The sequence below is a fragment of the Cynocephalus volans genome, chromosome 1, assembly GCF_027409185.1.
Source record: "Cynocephalus volans isolate mCynVol1 chromosome 1, mCynVol1.pri, whole genome shotgun sequence".
NCBI classification, from domain to species: domain Eukaryota; kingdom Metazoa; phylum Chordata; class Mammalia; order Dermoptera; family Cynocephalidae; genus Cynocephalus; species Cynocephalus volans.
This window is the reverse complement of record NC_084460.1, coordinates 120,592,983-120,611,359: the sequence shown is the minus strand read 5'-3', so window position 1 is coordinate 120,611,359 and position 18,377 is coordinate 120,592,983. Positions and strand designations below refer to the sequence as shown.

Sequence of the window (18,377 nt, the reverse complement as noted above, 5' to 3'; positions counted from 1 at the left end):
ATAGTTTAGCAGTTTCTTACAAAGGTAAACAAAGTCTTACCATATGATTCAGCAATCATGCTCCTAGATATTTAACCAAATTAGCTGAAAACGTATCCTCACAAAAATCTGAACACAGATGTTTAAAACAGGTTTATTCATAATAGCCAAAAACTGGAAGCAATGAAGATGTACTTCAGTATGAGAATGGATAAACAAACTGGGGTACATCTAGACAATGGAATATTATTTGGTGATAAAAATAAATAAGCTATCAAGATAGAGGAATCTTAAGTGCACACTAGTAAGTGAAAGAAGTCAATCTGAAAAGGCTACATACGTATGATTCCAACTATGTGGCATTCCGGAAAAGGCAAAAACTACGGAGACAGTAAAAAGATCAGTGGTTGCCAGGAGTTTGAAGTGGGGGAGGGAACACAGAGGATCTTTAGGGCAGTGAAACTATTCTGTATGATACTATAGTGGTGGATACATGATATTATACATTTGTCAAAACCCATGGAATGTACAACATCAAGAGTGAACCCTAAACTGTGGACTTTAGTTAATAATAATGTATCAAAATCGGTTCATCAATTGTAACAAAGTTACCACATTAATACAAGATATGAATAATAAGGGACAATGTGGTAGGGGATGGAGAGAGAGCGTATATGAGAACCTCTGTACTATCTGCTCAATTTTCTGTTAACCTAAAACTGCTCTAAAAACTACTAATTAAAGAAAAAAATTAACGCTAGTCAATTGAAGGAAAAGTAGAAATAAGATAATATGGCCACACATAATCTCAACAGAAAGACAATCACTGTTAACACTGAGGCATACTTCCTTCCAGTCTCTTTTCAAATGTCTATGTATAAGTCTTTTTTAAAAAGAGTTGGAATCATCTGCTAAATCCATTCTGAAGGTTTATGGTCTGGTTTTAGTTTGGGCAAAGAAAGTAGCCCATATAAAAAACATCAGGGATAGCAAAAACAGATTCTAGAGGGGCCAGTTGCTATGGAAATGATTGAAAATAAATTTCATTTCACACTACACCTCACTAATGTACTGACCAGAAGGAAGGAGAAATATTTGGAGTAACTTAGAAGAGCAGCCAAGAAAACTTCTAATCAAGAAGAAGGAAAATACATCACCCTAGCAAGGTTTCAAAGAGGCCAGTAGTATCACCCTACAATCATGCTCTTTCAGCGCCCATGTCGGTGGACAGCAAAAGCACCCTGGAATTGGGACTGGAGTGGACTCTCTCTTTCCCCTTCACTGACCATTTGATGGCCAAAGGCCAGTAAGTCTCCCTCAAAATGTGAGCTGTCTCTGCAGGGTGGTGCAAGGCCAGGAAAAAAATCACCCATTTCCCCCAGTGGGGACGCTCCAAATATTTAGCAAGCTGCAAGGCGATCAGTATGGACACCACATTAGCCGTTAGCAATGGAGTGAGTAGGGGTTACGCCTTTAGGTGCTAGAACGCAGGGCAATCTGAGAGTTCTTGGGGAAGAACCAGGATACCAGAGGATAGGGGGCAGACGCTCAGGGAGCTCAAGGGAGTGACAATTTTACAACAGAATTTTAATATACAAAGAAGTGATAAGGCGAGATCAGTATGTACCAACATACCTTCCCACAACCAACATTTTTATAATAGACAAGGCTGTTTAGAACGCACATCAGCCTCGAAGGGGAAAAGCAGATTGCTGTCACAAAAAGACAGCCATGTAGTGAGGCCCAGGTTCTCACCTCAGGGAATGGCTCAGCGTTAGAGTCAAACAGATCTAGTTTTAATCCCAGCTCTGTCACACATTATCACAAATTATATAATCTTTGAGACCCACTTTCCCCATCTGGAAAATGGATATAACTGTTCTTACATTGAGAGATTATGATAAGTATTAAATAAGATAAGCCATGTAAAATACAAAGCACAATGCCTGGCACATAGCAAGAGCTCCGTCAAATGCAGCTGCTGTCACCACCACTGTCACAGGTTATTTTCTGTGCCGCAGGTATTTTTAAAACACGGCTGGTAGCCACATATCCCTTTCTCTGTCCTCATTCCAATGTAAATGCCTGGTCACTATTGCTATATAAAGACAGAGTCCCTGAAGTGTGAAATAGCAGGCGGTTACCTTTTTCCTACAGCATCCTAGGAATAGCTCTGTATTCTGGAGAGAAGCAAAGACTTTTGATGCCAAACCAACCCAAATCACAAAGCTACAAAGTGATGAACACTCCAGGTAATAGCTCCTTGCTCAGTACATAGGGATTTAGGTGAGAGTTGCCAAGCATCCTCAAGGCTGAAGAAAACCCATGTTTAAACAGTGATTGATGGATTACAAATATGAGACACCATTTTCAAATGGTACAAAACTATACCTGGCTGTTTATTTTCTTTAAGCTTAGTTAATCAATTCATATTTTTATTTTGAAAAAAGTTAATACCAAAAACTATAAATAATCAAACATATATCTGTCCCCATCTCCCAGAAATGATAATTAGTAATATTTGTTATATTTACATCAAGTCCTTTTATTAAAAAAAAAAAAACTATGACAGATTAAATTAAATTCTATTTTCTTCCCTATCCCTATATCAATTTCTTGCCCACTTCCCAATCACTGTTATGAATTTGATTTTTATCCATCCAGTTCCACTTTTTCCTATGTCTTACCTAAATTTTCTGGGTTTTTTCCCCTCAATATAAAGAAAATAAAAGGAAATATGGAAAATGCATTAAGTGAAAATGTCTGTGTGAAGAGTGTTTTGCAGCCCATGAAGCTGCACCAAGACGCACCCACTCACCTGATCCACGAAGGCCCACACTAATCGTAGCTTAAGTCTGTGGGGTGGGAAGGACAGAAGTCTACAGACTCACACCTATGAACATCTTCAAAGCAGTGCAGATCCATAAGGCCATAAGACCACATACTGAACTCCAAAAGGCTTACCTGGGTCCAAGTGGGTGAAAGAGCCCACCACAAAGTCCAGTGTGGACACAGCCAGCAGGAACAGCAGCAGCAGCTGGAGGCGGATTATCCACTTGACACCTGCTAGGTTAATCCCCAGCAAGGCCAGAAGCACTGCAACTGAAATTCCTCGCACAGCCCAAATATTCCTGAGGCCCAGCAAATCCGAGATGGATTCAGAGAAGCCGGTGATGTACATGGCACCTGCAACACACTGACAGGCAATTCCAGGTAGGGAGGATCAGCAAGACAGAAAAGCATCAGGAGTCCGTGGGTGGGCAGAACCGCCCAGCATTGAAGACCTGCTCACCTTCAGACATGCACCACACTGCAGCTCAGCACCTGGGAACCTGCACCAGGGAACCAGCCCTTCCCACGTAAGAACCTGCCTCAGACCCCACTTCCACTTGTCTGCATCTAAACTGACGGAAGAATGAATGCCAAGCCCAAGAAAAGATTATGGGAGGAAGAGGATGGGACTCTGTGCCAAAAGAGCCTTTGGATTTCTCTGTCTGAGTTATTCAAGAGCTAAATACAGAACAAGAACACACAAGGGGTCTCACCCACAGAGCCACAGATGGGCACCACAGCATACCACAGTATTTTCTCCATTTCTTTGTACGTCAGTATTATTTTTAAAATTATCTAAAACTTAGAAAACAAAGTGAGTGGCACATCTTTTCAATGGCATATGTGACAAAGGCCACCCAAGGACTATCTAGGTGAATGTACTTAGCTCAACTCACTTTGCTATTGATTAAATGTATTAAATGTCCTAGACTTCGTGAAGTTACACGTTAACTTACAGGTATTTTTCCAGTAGAGATGAAAATAACTTCTGTCTAGTGGAACAGATAACCCAAAGGATTAGGGTTTGTTGTCCTGTAAAACATTAACTAGGTTTACATCTAACCCAGAATTATTAAACCTACATCTATTTATTAAATTGCCTACCTGTGAATTTGTTGATTTGATCTCCATCCAGTATCTATACCTAGCTTCTCAACTGCTCTTTAATATCTTCCTGGCTCTTCCATTAATTCATGACTTAAATAAAATCTTTGGCACGTGTTCATTTTATGTTTGCCTGAGACATGACTTTACCTTTCTGGAAATATTTGAAAGATAATTTCAAATAAATAGTTGAAAATAACACCAGGCTCAATTTGCATAGTTCCTTAGCCTCAACCCCTTTCTTTCCTCATGCTCATCACTTCTCTGTCCCCCAGGGCCAGCTGGCCACCTGCGTCACTGTAGCCCTGCTCCTGCCATTCTCCCAGGAAACAAATTCTGTTAGGGCTTCATTCAAGTTCCTCCTTTTCCATGAAACCTTTCCTCATCCCCTTCTTTGAAAATATATTATGCTTACTGCCAGTGCCAAACAACTAATGATCTGGTTCCATATTCTATTATTACTTCATGCATATGTGTTTGACTCCCCCGCCACCACCAAGAATGCAAACATCTTGAAAAACAAAATTTTTTATGCTGATTGCACCTCTTAAAATACTCTGCATTTGCTAATAAGTATGTTGCAAGCGTTCAATAAGTACTTCGTGATATGCTGACTGTACAAAAAGTGCTCTGGGAAGCAGGTACCATGAAGCTCCAGCCCTTTTGCAGAAAGGACTGAAGGGTAATACAATTTCTGTATTTGAGGGGAGACATGAATGAGGCCCCATTCTTCACTGAGATTGGCTCACTTTGCAACTAAGCATATAATATTTTAGTCAGTGTTTTCCAAATTTACACACTTAGCTTAAACAGTTATTCCAGGCCTTCTAATGTTCCATAATGAGAGGTATTTCTGTCCATATTTGGGTGAGGGAAGAAGCCCAAGAAATATGAGGGAAATACAATCATCTCTGTTAGAGAGAGAGACAGACAGAGAGAGAGAGAGAGAGAGCGCGCCTATGTTTTCCTGCATTCACCTCAGAACTCAAACTTCCTCGTGACTAAACACCAAGAGCGTGATGGGGATAATGATGCTATTTCATCAGTATTTGGTATTTGGCCAGATCAACAAGACTCTTCGTGTCAGATTTATCTGAGTTAAAAAAACAAATGGCAAAAATGTAGTGATAATCATCATTTATATGGGCATCATCCTCCCAAGTATCTGATGTCTCTGACACGCAGAGGATGACTGATGCCAGAACTTAAATGTGACAATTTGCATCTGGAGCTTCCAAACTGATTTTTTTTCTAGGTGCAGAACAGAATTTGCTCACACGAGGTGGGCCAAGCTGTAAATGCTGCTTTTTGTTTCCAGTAACTATAGTAAGAATTCCTCTTTTGGGTTTGTACCTAAAATAGCTTTTTGGCCCAAAGATGCCAGGATGCTTGAAAGAGCATGGTGACTGGGAGCATGGACTGTGAAGCCAGACTATCTGAGGCAAAATCCTGTGTGACCTAGGAAAGTGTTTTAACCTCTCTGCTTCATTCTTTCACCTGCAAAACACAGAAAATACTACTACTTCCAAAGGTGATTGTGAGCATGAAATAGGTTATGTAAAATCCTAGAACATCTGTCTCACAGTTATAAATGTAATAGCTACCAGCATTATCATTATTAGTTTATTATTATTATTAGATACTGAAGAATAGAAAACAATAGCTAGCTATGAATATCACAAAATAGTTTGTTAATGCTAAATATATGACGGTAATGTCACTGGGAATTTGCAATATAAGTTGTAAATAAGGATTCGTGAAACCAAAGAGACTTACTTAAAGGGAAAGCAATAATAGTCCAAAATTAAACTATCTTCTCAAAATCTAAGAGTTCATGGCATGTGGGGTGCGGTGGGGTGGGGGGTGGGCTGGTCATGGCGAATGGGAAAATAAAAGTATCATAAGGATTTCCACCAACCAGATTTATATTTGGTTGGTGGAAAACCTAGTAATTAAAGTATCTTGATTGGGAAGTACACAAAAAGAATAAGAGAAAAATATAAGTTTAATTATGGCTTCTAAAGATGTAACTATTAGCAGAATTAAAAGCAGAGTAGACTTCCAAATCAACTAGGGGAAAAATGCAATAGAAATAAATTTTAATTTTTAAAAAAATGTAGAAGTTTTCATTAGTTAAAAAGGAAGAAAAACAAAGATACAAATTATTAACTTAAGAAGTCATAAAAAGAAAGTAGAAAAAAAAGCTTCTAATATAAGGAAATATGAAATTAATGAAATAGAAGAAAAAATAACAAAAGAAAGGATACAAAAAACAAAAGCTGATCCTTAAAAAAACAATAAAATACATAAACCCCTGACAGCCTGATTAAGAAGAAAAGAGAAAATGCAAAGATATAGTCTATTAGGAATGAAAAAAGAACAAAACTATTCATACAGAAGAGAGTAAAAGAATGAATAGAGAATAGAAATATGCCATAAATTATACACTCATATTACACAATATTAAGTAACTACTTAAAAAGCACTGGTCTAAAGCATTGACCTTGAAGGATATCTAAGGACAAAATTACAACAAATGTAGTTAAATACCTCAATTGGCTTTATTGCAAAACTAGAATTGGGCAACATGTCATTCCATAAAATAGAATTAAGTGTTCCAATGAGCCAAGCAGAGGAGGCTGGTTTTATAGACAGAAAAGGCAAAGTTACTTCCCTCCTAACGTGGAGACAGGGAGACAGAACAATAGAAAAATAACAGATTATTTAACATCGGGTTACTTCAGGCTATCCTTTTTATGTAAGGATTGAAGCAGAGGGAACTTCATCATCATGCCTATTGAAGATTTAAAATGGCCTGTTTGGGAAATTAGCTGTTATCCCTGTCTCCTGATTTCTAGGAAGGTCAGACCACAACTTGGTTTAGATTTGGTGACATGGAACTTAGCAGAGCATTTTGATTTTTAGTGTAGTCTTTTGGGGCCTAGTGTAGCGATTTAGTACAAAACAATGGCCTTCTATAATTTTTATTTAACAGACTTGCATGTTAAGTGAGAACTACAAGCCATGGATAGAGTATAAAATCTGTCTCCACTTTTGTAAGAACAAGCAAGCAGTTCAAAAATCCATAAACATGTGTATATAAGCGTAGGGAACAGTACCGGAAGAGAAGTCTAGGAGTTCACATTTAGTTACCTCAGGGCTGTAGGGGGAAACTAACATTTTCTTTGCATTGTCTCCGATGTGTTAACTGGCTACAATGAATATCATTTTGTAATTTTAAAAGAATTTTATAAAGGAAAAATAAAAACAAACATACTAAGAGTACTATTATGTTTATGCAAAAACTAAACTGAGGTATGTTATAGCCCAGTCCATATATGTTTAGGGAAGCAGCCCAGGACTCCAGGCCTTCGCCCACACCGGGCTCACCAACAGCCAACACAGGACTGGCCTAAGCTCAGGTCACCCTTCAGGCCACATGTGGACACCTGGTGATTGCCAGACCCTCCCTGGGGCAATCCAACTACCCCAGGGGTGGTCTACCTTCCAATCTGATTACTATTCTTCCTTGAAAACATTCCTGGTGATTTTTTAAATGTGTAAACATCTCCAGAATTTGTTACATTTTAAAAGTATTTTTATTTCCTCCTAAAGTTTATAATTACAGGCATTGCTTTTTCTTTTTCATTCTCTACAGAGAAATGGCTAACTCCCTCCTACAAGAGGCAGGGGGTGTAGTCCATTCTTTTAAATAGAGAAGATGCCCATTTTCAGGATTTAACATCCCCATTCCAAGCTATTCGTTTCAGAAAAATTGCACATTCACAATCATAGGCATTTTTCCTTTCATCTTCAGGTAGCTATCTAGAGGATCAGAGCTGCCCCTCCATGCCCCTCTCATTCTAACACAAACTTCTTGATTTAAGGTTAAAGTTGGTGGATTTTACATCCTGCATATGTGTTAACTCCCATAATGAAAACTCCAGGCCTATATCGAGTCTATAAAAGCTTTCCAATCCTCCATTGCTTTTGCAAAGAGTCCAGCACAGAGCTTGTTAGCCATTAATAAATGCTCTTCGACATGTCAGTGCAGGCTGAAGCCAGACATTGTGGTGTCTGCGGCAAGCAGTTCCGAAGAAGCCTCAGGCCCACAAAAGTGAGTGGAGCAGGGAGAGGGAAGAGGCTCTAGTCTGTCACCTCCTTGGCTGGCCAAGGAGTCTGGTCCCACAGAGCAGGCTGCCACCAAACCCTCAGAGAAATGAGGATAGGTCTGGGAGTAATGAAAAGATTTTACAAGCTTTAAAAATCATTACTTTAAGAGTTTATATCTCCAAGATGTTGATGCTCTAGGGCAAGGGTTGGCAAACTTTGAACTGCTGGCCAAATCCTGCTTGCTACCTGTTATGGTAAATAAAGTTTTATTAGGAAATATATATGCCCATTTTTTCATATTGTCTATGGTCAAGGCAGAGTCACATAGTTGTGACAGAGATGTATGACCCACAAAACCCATGATATTTACTGTCTGGCCCTTTACAGAAGTTTGCCAATCTCTGCTCAGGGGCAAAACCAGGCAATCTGTTCTAGCAATCATTAAAAATAAACAGATGCCCTGGGATGAAGGAGTGAGGGGGTTAATAAGAACCAGGAATAGGGACCCTCAGAAACCCTAACCACACCCTGAAAGAAGAAAGACCTCAAACCAACAACCTAACCTGTCGCTTTAAGAAACTAGAATAAAAAGAGCAAACTAAACCTGAAGCAAGCAGAAAAAAGGAAATAATAAATATTACAGCAGAAATAAATGGAATAGAGATCAGAAAAACAATAGAGAAAATCAACAAAACCAAAAACTGGTTCTTTGCAGACAAACCTTTATCTAGACTGATCAAGACAAGAAAAAAGGGCAGCCCCCAACGCCTGGAAAAAGGCAAGAGCATGCACAGGGTCCTAGGCAGGAGCTGAGGGCAGCCCCCTCTGTCCGGCAGAAGGCAAGAGCACACCAAAAACACCACTTCCACACAGGAGTCCACCACAGCCACTATCACCACCACTGCTGCCACAAGGGCAGCTCATCACCACAGTAGCAGCCATAGCCACTGTTACTCAACTGCATTGATATAAGGAGAGTCACCAGTGGAGACTAGAAAAAGAAGAGCAAGTTTCTGTCCTCAAAGTCCACTCCAGAGTAACAGAAGCAGCAACTGCTCTACCAGATGACCAGACATCAATATAGAGATACTAGAAATACAAAAAAAAAAAAAAAGAAAGAAAAAAGAAAGAAAGAAAATATGACACAATCAAAAAGAATACAATAGTTCTCAAATACCAGAACCTATAGAGCAGGAAAACCTTGAAAGGACTGAAAAGGGATTCTGAGCAATGATCTTTAAAAAAAAATCAATGAGCTATAAGAAGACACAGTTAGACAATATAATGAAATAAGAAAAAAAATCCAGGATATGAAGGAGGAAATTTACAAAAGGACTAATACCTTAAAAAGAATGTAGCAGAACTCATGGAACTGAAAGATTCATTTAACAAAATTAAAAACACAACCAAGAGCTTAAGCAGCAGGCTATAGCAAGCAGAAGAAAGAATTTCTGATCATGAAGATAAGTCTTTTGAAATAACCCAGGAGGACAAAAAAAGGAAAAAAGAATTTTTTAAAAATGAAGAAAATCTAAGAGAGCTAACAGACAACCTTAAACACATAAACATTTGAATCATGGATGCTCCAAAAGGGGAGGAGAACGGAAAAGGCATTGAAAGTCTATTCAACAAAATAATAATGGAAAACTTCCCAGGTATAGGGAGAGACAAGGATCTTCAAATCCAGGATGCTCAAAGATCCCCAAACAGATTAAGTCCAAAAAGATCCTTTCTGAGATATATTAGTCAAACTAGCAAAGCTTAAAGACAAAGAGAAAACCCTGAAAGCAGCAAGGGAAAAGTGTCAAGTCACCTGTAAGGGAGCCCCTATCAGACTAAGCAGACTTCTGAACAGAAACTCTACAGGCAAGAAGAAAATGGGATGATAGATTCAAAATACTAAAAGAAAAAAACTGCCAGGCAAGAATACTATACCCAGCAAGGCTATCCTTCAGAAATGAAGGAGAAATTGTGTATTTCCCAAACTAACAAAAACTGTGGGAGTTCACCACCACACAACCAGCCCTACAAGAAATCCTCAAGAGGAGTTTCAAGATGGCGGTGGCTGCGGTGGCTGCGGTGGCTGCGGCGGCTGGCGCGGAGTAGCTGAGGTGGAAAAGGCGGCCACTGTGCCTCAGGCAGCCGGGAAACTTGTGGACCTTCCTCTTGCCATTTCTTAAGGGAGGACCGCTGCTGCTGGCCGGTCGTGGGGGGTGACCGCCACTTTGCCCCCGGCAGGAGAGGCTGCCTCATTTACAGGCAACACCTTTGAAGTGTGGAGCAGGTAAAGAACTGTTTCTTAGCTGCAAAAGCGAGTCTCGAAACAGGGAACACGGCGCCAGGGCTGCTGTGGATGCAGCCAGGATCCCGGGGGCCGGGGCCGCACTGAAGGGGGCCAGCTGCCCTATTCAGGATTCGAGGTTTCAGGCCGGCATTAAAGAAGATTCCTGGGAGCGCCCGAGCCGCGCCGCGACTGAACAGCCCCAGGCGGCAGCTGCCGAGAACACGGAAGGCGACAAACCAGAGACAGAGAGCAAGCACCCGACCTGGCACAACCCTGTGAGTGACCCTAGGCCCAGTTCTGTTCGGGGGGCGGATGCCCACCTGGCTCCCGCCTGCACCACCAGGCCACTCACCGCCCCGGTGCTGCCTCCATTTACCCAGGTGCGGGCAGCTCCGCCCTGCTCGGCCATCACTGAGCCCTCCCACTCGCTTGGCCCAGTGCAGGGCTTTCCGGAGCCGGCCGACTGGCCTCCTCTCCCACTCCCTCCCCGGTTCTCTGGTGGGGCTGGTGGCGTGGGGCGTCCGCGGCCAGTGTTGGGAGGGCAAGGAAGTATGGGCGGGCCGACTGTCACTCCACCACACCCTGGACTCCGGCCCCCGGTAAACTTCCTGTTACTGGGAGGCAGATACCATCTCTGCGGCCACCAGTTTGGAAAAAACCCTAACGAATTTCTGGTTGGGAATAGTGTGGTAGGAGAGTTCCCAGGTCCGCTTGAACCTGCCGGAGAGCAGGCTGCAGGCGGGCGCTAGACTCGGTTTATACAGGGGGGATACAAAGGTGAACAAGACCCGAGAAAGATCTACACAGTGCTACAAAGGCACCCAGAGAGACCGGTCGTCTGTGCCTAGCAGAAACCTGGTAGACTTCCTGGGCGAGGCGGTGCCGAGCGGGGTCTTGAAGGCTCAGCTGATAGATGAGGGGTGCAGAAGACACGCCCCAGCCCAGCACAGTGCGCACAGAGGGGGGAGACGTGCGGCCAGGGAGGTGGAGACTCGACAGAAACCACACACCCGGTGGGGTCGCCACTGCACGATCTAACAGCCTGGGCCAGAGCACACGGAACGGGGAGAAGTCCTGTATAGGAAGTGAAAGCTCAACAGAGATCACACACCCTGTGGTACGTGATCCACCAGCCCAGCAGAGTCCAAGCTGACCAGAAAGGTGGATCCCCGGAGAAGCCCAAGACCCGAGGCAACCACACACACAAGACACTAGAGGCCAACTGAGCAGTCACGGCGGGAGCCATACCAAATTGGCCAACCACAGCAACATCCTAGTTAGTCATTAGTCTCAAACCGGTGGACTGTGAAACCCCCTGCCACAATGAATAAACACCAAAAAAAAGACACCAGAAATACAAAAAATCAAGAAAGTACACCACCAAAAGTTAATAAATCTCAAACTCTAGATCCTATAGAACAAGAAGCCCTTGAAATAACTGACAAGGAATTTCGAGTGATAATTCTAAGGAAACTGAATGAGATACAAGAAAACTCAGCTAGACATCATGATGAAATGAGTAAAAGTATACAGGATCTGAAAGAGGAATTGTACAAGGAAATCAATGTCCTGAAAAAAAATGTAGCAGAACTTGCTGAACTGAAGAAGTTATTCAGCGAAATAAAAAACACAACGGAGAGTTTAACCAGCAGGCTTGTCGAAGTTGAAGAGAGAACCTCTGAACTTGAAGATGGGCTGTTTGAAATAACACAAGCAGACAAAAAGAAAGAAAAAAGAATCAAGGACATGGAAGAAAATCTGAGAGAGATATCAGACAACCTCAAGCGCTCAAATATCCGAGTCATGGGTATTCCAGAAGGGGAGGAAAATGGAGATTCCATTGAAAACATATTCAACAAAATAGTGGCAGAAAACTTCCCAGGTATAGGAAAAATCACAGATCTTCAGATCCAGGAAGCTCAGCGATCTCCAAACGTATTCAACCCAAAAAGGCCTTCTCCAAGACATGTCATAGTCAAATTGGCAAAACTCAGAGACAAAGAGAGAATCTTAAAAGCTGCAAGAGAGAAGCGTCAAATCACCTATAAGGGAGCCCCAATCAGGTTAACATCAGACTTTTCATCACAAACCCTAAAAGCTAGAAAGGAATGGGATGATATTTTCAAAATACTAAAAGACAAAGATTGCCAGCCAAGAATACTCTACCCTGCAAGGCTATCCTTCCGAAATGAGGGGCAAATAGTATATTTCTCAGACAAACAAAAACTGCGGGAGTTCACTACCACACGACCACCCTTACAAGAAATCCTCAAGGGAGTACTGGGTTTGGTTCCTGAAAAATAACTACCACTGTCATAAAAACCCAAGAAAAATCTAAACCCGCTAGTATAATAAAAATGGCATTCATGAAGAGAAAACAAGCAAACAAAAACACTATCTACAACCTAAGGAACCAACAAACAAAGAAAGCAAACAGTAAATCAGAAAGCAAGGAACAAAAGACACCTAAGACAACCAAACAACCAATAAAATGCTAGGAATAAATCAACACCTTTCAATAACAACTCTTAATGTAAAAGGCTTAAATTCCCCAATTAAAAGACACAGACTGGCTGACTGGATCAAAAAGGAGGACCCAACTATATGCTGCCTACAAGAGACCCACCTCACCCATAAAGATTCACACAGACTAAGAGTGAAAGGATGGAAAAAGATTTACCATGCAAACAGAAAAGAAAAACGAGCTAGAGTAGCTATTCTTATATCTGACAAAATAGACTTTAAACTAAAAACCATAAAAAGAGACAATGAGGGACACTACTTAATGATAAAAGGACTGATGCATAAAGAAGACATAACAATCATAAATATGTACGCACCCAATGTTGGAGCAGCCAGATTTATAAAACAAATGCTATTAGACCTAAAGAAGGAAATAGACACTAATACCATAATAGCAGGGGACCTGAACACCCCACTGTCAATATTAGACAGATCATCTAGGCAAAGAATCAGTAGAGAAACACAAGATCTAAACAAGACTCTAGACCAATTGGAATTGGCAGATATCTACAGAACATTCCACCCAACAACCTCAGAATATTCATTCTTCTCATCAGCACATGGATCATTCTCCAGGATAGATCACATATTAGGTCACAAATCAAGTCTCAATAAATTCAAAAAGTTGGAATTATCCCATGTATCTTCTCAGACCACAATGGATTAAAACTAGAAATTAGTAACAAACGAAACTCTGGAAACTATACAAACACATGGAAATTAAACAGCATTCTACTTAATGACATATGGGTCCAAGAAGAAATCAAGCAGGAAATCAAAAAATTTATTGAATCTAATGAAAACAATGATACATCATACCAAAACCTGTGGGATACTGCAAAAGCAGTATTGAGGGGAAAATTTATTGCATTAAATGCTCACTTCAGAAGAATAGAAAGATGGCAAGTGAACAACCTAACACTTCACCTTAAAGAACTAGAAAAACAAGAACAATCCAAACCTAAAGTTAGCAGATGGAAAGAAATCATTAAGATCAGAGCAGAACTGAATGAAATTGAAAACCAAAAAACAATTCAAAAGATCAACGAATCAAAAAGTTGGTTTTTTGAAAAGATAAATAAAATTGACAAACCATTAGCATGGCTAACAAAAAAAAGAAGAGAGAAGACTCAAATAACAAAAATTAGAAATGAAAAAGGCGATATTACAACTGATTCATCTGAAATACAAGGAATCATTCGAGACTACTATAAACAACAATACGCCAACAAATTTGAAAATCTGGAGGAAATGGATAAATTTCTGGACACACACAAGCTCCCAAAACTGAACCGTGAAGACGTAGAAAATTTGAACAGACCAATAACAATAAAGGAGATTGAATCTGTTATCAGAAGGCTCCCAACAAAGAAAAGCCCAGGACCAGATGGATTCACAGCAGAATTTTACCAAATTCTGACAAACCCACTGCCAATATCATCCTGAATGGGGAAAAGCTGAAAGCTTTTCCTTTAAGAACAGGAACTAGACAAGGATGCCCACTCTCACCACTCCTATTCAACATAGTGTTGGAAGTACTAGCCAGAGCAATCAGAGAAGAGAAGGAAATAAAGGGCATCCAGATTGGAAAAGATGAAGTCAAACTGTCCCTGTTTGCAGATGACATGATCCTATATATCGAAGAGCCTAAAACCTCTACAAAAAAACTGTTGGACTTGATAAATGATTTCAGCACAGTAGCAGGATACAAAATCAACACACAAAAATCAGTAGCATTTCTTTTCTCCAATAGTGAACATGCAGAACGAGAAATCAAGAAAGCCTGCCCATTTACAATAGCCACCAAAAAAATAAAATACTTGGGAATTGAGTTAACCAAGGAGGTGAAAAATCTCTATAATGAGAACTACAAACCACTGCTGAGAGAAATTAGAGAGGATACAAGAAGATGGAAAGATATCGCATGCTCTTGGATTGGAAGAATCAACATAGTGAAAATGTCCATACTACCCAAAGTGATATACAAATTCAATGCAATCCCCATCAAAATTCCAAAGACATTTTTCTCAGAAATGGAAAAAACTATCCAGACATTTATATGGAACAATAAAAGACCACGCATAGCCAAAGCAATGCTCAGCAAAAAAAATAAAGCTGGAGGCATAACACTACCTGACTTTAAGCTATACTACAAAGCTATAATAACCAAAACAGTATGGTACTGGCATAAAAACAGACACACTGACCAATGGAATAGAATAGAGAATCCAGAAATCAACCCACACACTTACTGCCATCTGATCTTTGACAAAGGCACCAAGCCTATTCATTGGGGAAGGGACTGCCTCTTCAGCAAATGGTGCTGGGATAACTGGATATCCATATGCAGGAGAATGAAACTAGATCCATACCTCTCACCGTATACTAAAATCAACTCAAAATGGATTAAGGATTTAAATATACACCCTGAAACAATAAAAATTCTTAAAGAAAACATAGGAGAAACACTTCAGGAAATAGGACTGGGCACAGACTTCATGAATACGACACCAAAAGCACGGGCAACCAAAGGAAAAATAAACAAATGGGATTATATCAAACTAAAGAGCTTCTGCACAGCAAAAGAAACAATTAACAGAGTTAAAAGACAACCAACAGAGTGGGAGAAAATATTTGCAAAATATACATCTGACAAAGGATTAATATCCAGAATATATAAGGAACTCAAACAACTTTACAAGAAGAAAACAAGCAACCCAATTAAAAAATGGGCAAAAGAGCTAAGTAGACATTTCTCTAAGGAAGATATACAAATGGCCAACAGACATATGAAAAAATGCTCAACATCACTCAGCATCCGGGAAATGCAAATCAAAACCACATTGAGATACCATCTAACCCCAGTTAGGATGGCTAAAATCCAAAAGACTCTGAACGATAAATGCTGGCGAGGAGGCGGAGAAAAAGGAACTCTCATCCATTGTTGGTGGGACTGCAAAATGGTGCAGCCTCTATGGAAAATGGTATGGAGGTTCCTCAAACAATTGCAGATAGATCTACCATACGACCCAGCCATCCCACTGTTGGGAATATACCCAGAGGAATGGAAATCATCAAGTCGAAGGCATACCTGTTCCCCAATGTTTATCGCAGCACTCTTTACAATAGCCAAGAGTTGGAACCAGCCCAAATGCCCATCATCAGATGAGTGGATACGGAAAATGTGGTACATCTACACATGGAATACTACTCAGCTATAAAAAACGAATGAAATACTGCCATTTGCAACAACATGGATGGACCTTGAGAGAATTATATTAAGTGAAACAAGTCAGGCACAGAAAGAGAAATACCACACGTTCTCACTTATTGGTGGGAGCTAAAAATTAATATATAAATTCACACACACACGCGCACACACACACACACACACACACACACACACACACACAAACCGGGGGGGGGGAAGAAGATATAACAACCACAATTATTTGAAGTTGATACGACAAGCAAACAGAAAGGACATTGTTGGGGGGGAGGGGGGAGGGAAAAGGGAGGGAGGTCTTGGTGATGGGGAGCAATAATCAGCTACAATGTATATCGACAAAATAAAATTTAAAAAAAAAAAAAAAGAAATCCTCAAGAGAGTCCTGCATCTAGAATCCAAAAAATGATAATAGCTGCCACAAATACACAAGAAAGAATGAAATTCACCAGTAGAACAAAAATGCAGATGAGAAAGGGAAAGAAACTAAATCTTACCACTTCAAAAAACCAACAAACGTCAAAGACAGACAATAAAAGGGGAAGAAAGTAACAAGAGATATTTAAAACCTCCAAACAAAAATCAACAAATGCCAGGAGTAATACAATACCTTTCAACAACAACCATAAATGTAAATGGATTACACTCCCCACTCAAAAGACACAAACTGACTGACTGGGTTAAAAAGATGGACCTAACTATATGCTGTCTTCAAGAGATTCATCTCACCTGTAGAGACACAAACAAATTAATAGTAAAGGAATGGGAAAAGATATACCATGCGAATGGAAACCGAAAACAAGCAGGAGTAGCTATCCCTATATCTTATAAAATGGACTTTAAATCAAAAACCATAAAAAGAGACAAAGAAGGCCACTATATATTGATAAAGGAATCTCTCCAGCAAGAAGACATAACATTCATAAATATATAGGCACCCAACATTAGAGCACCAAAGATATTTAAAGCAAACACTATTAGGCCTAAAGAAAGAGGTAGGCCCCAATACAAGAATAGTGGGTGACTTGAAATGCCCCATTCAGCACTGGATAGATGATCTAGGCAACAAATCAACAGAGAAACACAAGATTAAAACTACACTTTAGACCAATTGGACCTGGCAGATATCTACAGAACATTTTATCCAACAACTACAGAATATATATTCTTCTCATCAGAATATAGAACAATTCTCCAGGATAGACCACATGTTAGGTCACAAATCAAGCCTCAACAAATTTTAAAAAACTGAAACAATTTCAAGTATCTTTTCAGACCACAAGAGATTAAAACTAGAAATCAATAACACACAAAATTCTGGAAACTACACAAACACATGGAAATTAAACAATATATTTCTAATGACCTCTGGGTCCAAGAAGAAATTAAACAGGAAATTAAAAAATTTCTTGATATTAACAAAAATAAGGACACATCATACACAAACCTGTGGGATACTGCAAAAGTAGTACTAAGAGAGAAGTTTATTGCAATAAACGCTTACATCAAAAAAATAGAAAGATTTCAAATAAACAACCTAACACTACAGCTCGAAGAGCTAGAAAAACAAGAATAATCCAATCCTGGAATTAGTGGATGGAAAAAAATAATTAAGATCAGAGCAGAACTAAATAAATTAGAAACCCCCCAAAATGATACAAAAGATCAAAGAAACAAAAAGCTGTTTTTTTGAGAAGGAAAAAAAAAAAAAAAGAAATAGACAAGCCATTAGCTATGCTAGATACAAAAAGAAAAGAGAAGACCCAAATAACAACAATCAGAAATGAAAAAGGAGACATTACAACCAATACCACAGAAATACAAAGAATCTTTAGAGGCTATTATAAACATCCATGTGCCAATAAATTTGAAAATCTGGAGGAAATGGATAAATTTTTGGATACATACAAACTACCAAGACTGAACCAAGATGAAATAGAAAACCTGAGCAGACCAATAACACACAGCAAGATTGAAGCAATAATTAGCAGCCTCCGAACAAAGAAAAGCCCAGGACCAGATGGCTTTAACAGTGAATTCTACCAAACCTTTAAAGAGGATTTAATATCAAGTCTCTTCAAACTATTCAAAAAAGTTTTAAGACAGGCCATTCTTCCATACTCATTCTATGAGGTGAGCATCGCCCTGAAACCAAAACCAGACAAAGACACAACAAAAAACAAAAACTACAGGTCAATATCTCCGATGAACATCTACACAAAAAGCCTCAGCAAAATATTAGTAATAAGAATACAGCAACATATCAAAAAAATTATACATCACCATCAAGTGGGATTCATCCCAGGGATGCAAGGA

At 39.8% G+C, this 18,377-nt stretch overlaps 1 protein-coding gene across 1 annotated transcript in view; it reads right to left on the bottom strand.

The window, feature by feature from the left end:
- SLC12A8 (solute carrier family 12 member 8) overlaps nt 1-18,377 on the bottom strand; it is a 146,760-nt gene that overhangs the window by 103,590 nt on the left and 24,793 nt on the right. The window contains exon 4 of the mRNA XM_063108737.1: nt 2,944-3,175. Coding sequence (XP_062964807.1) covers nt 2,944-3,175 — 232 coding nt within the window. The remainder of the gene's footprint in view (nt 1-2,943; nt 3,176-18,377) is intronic.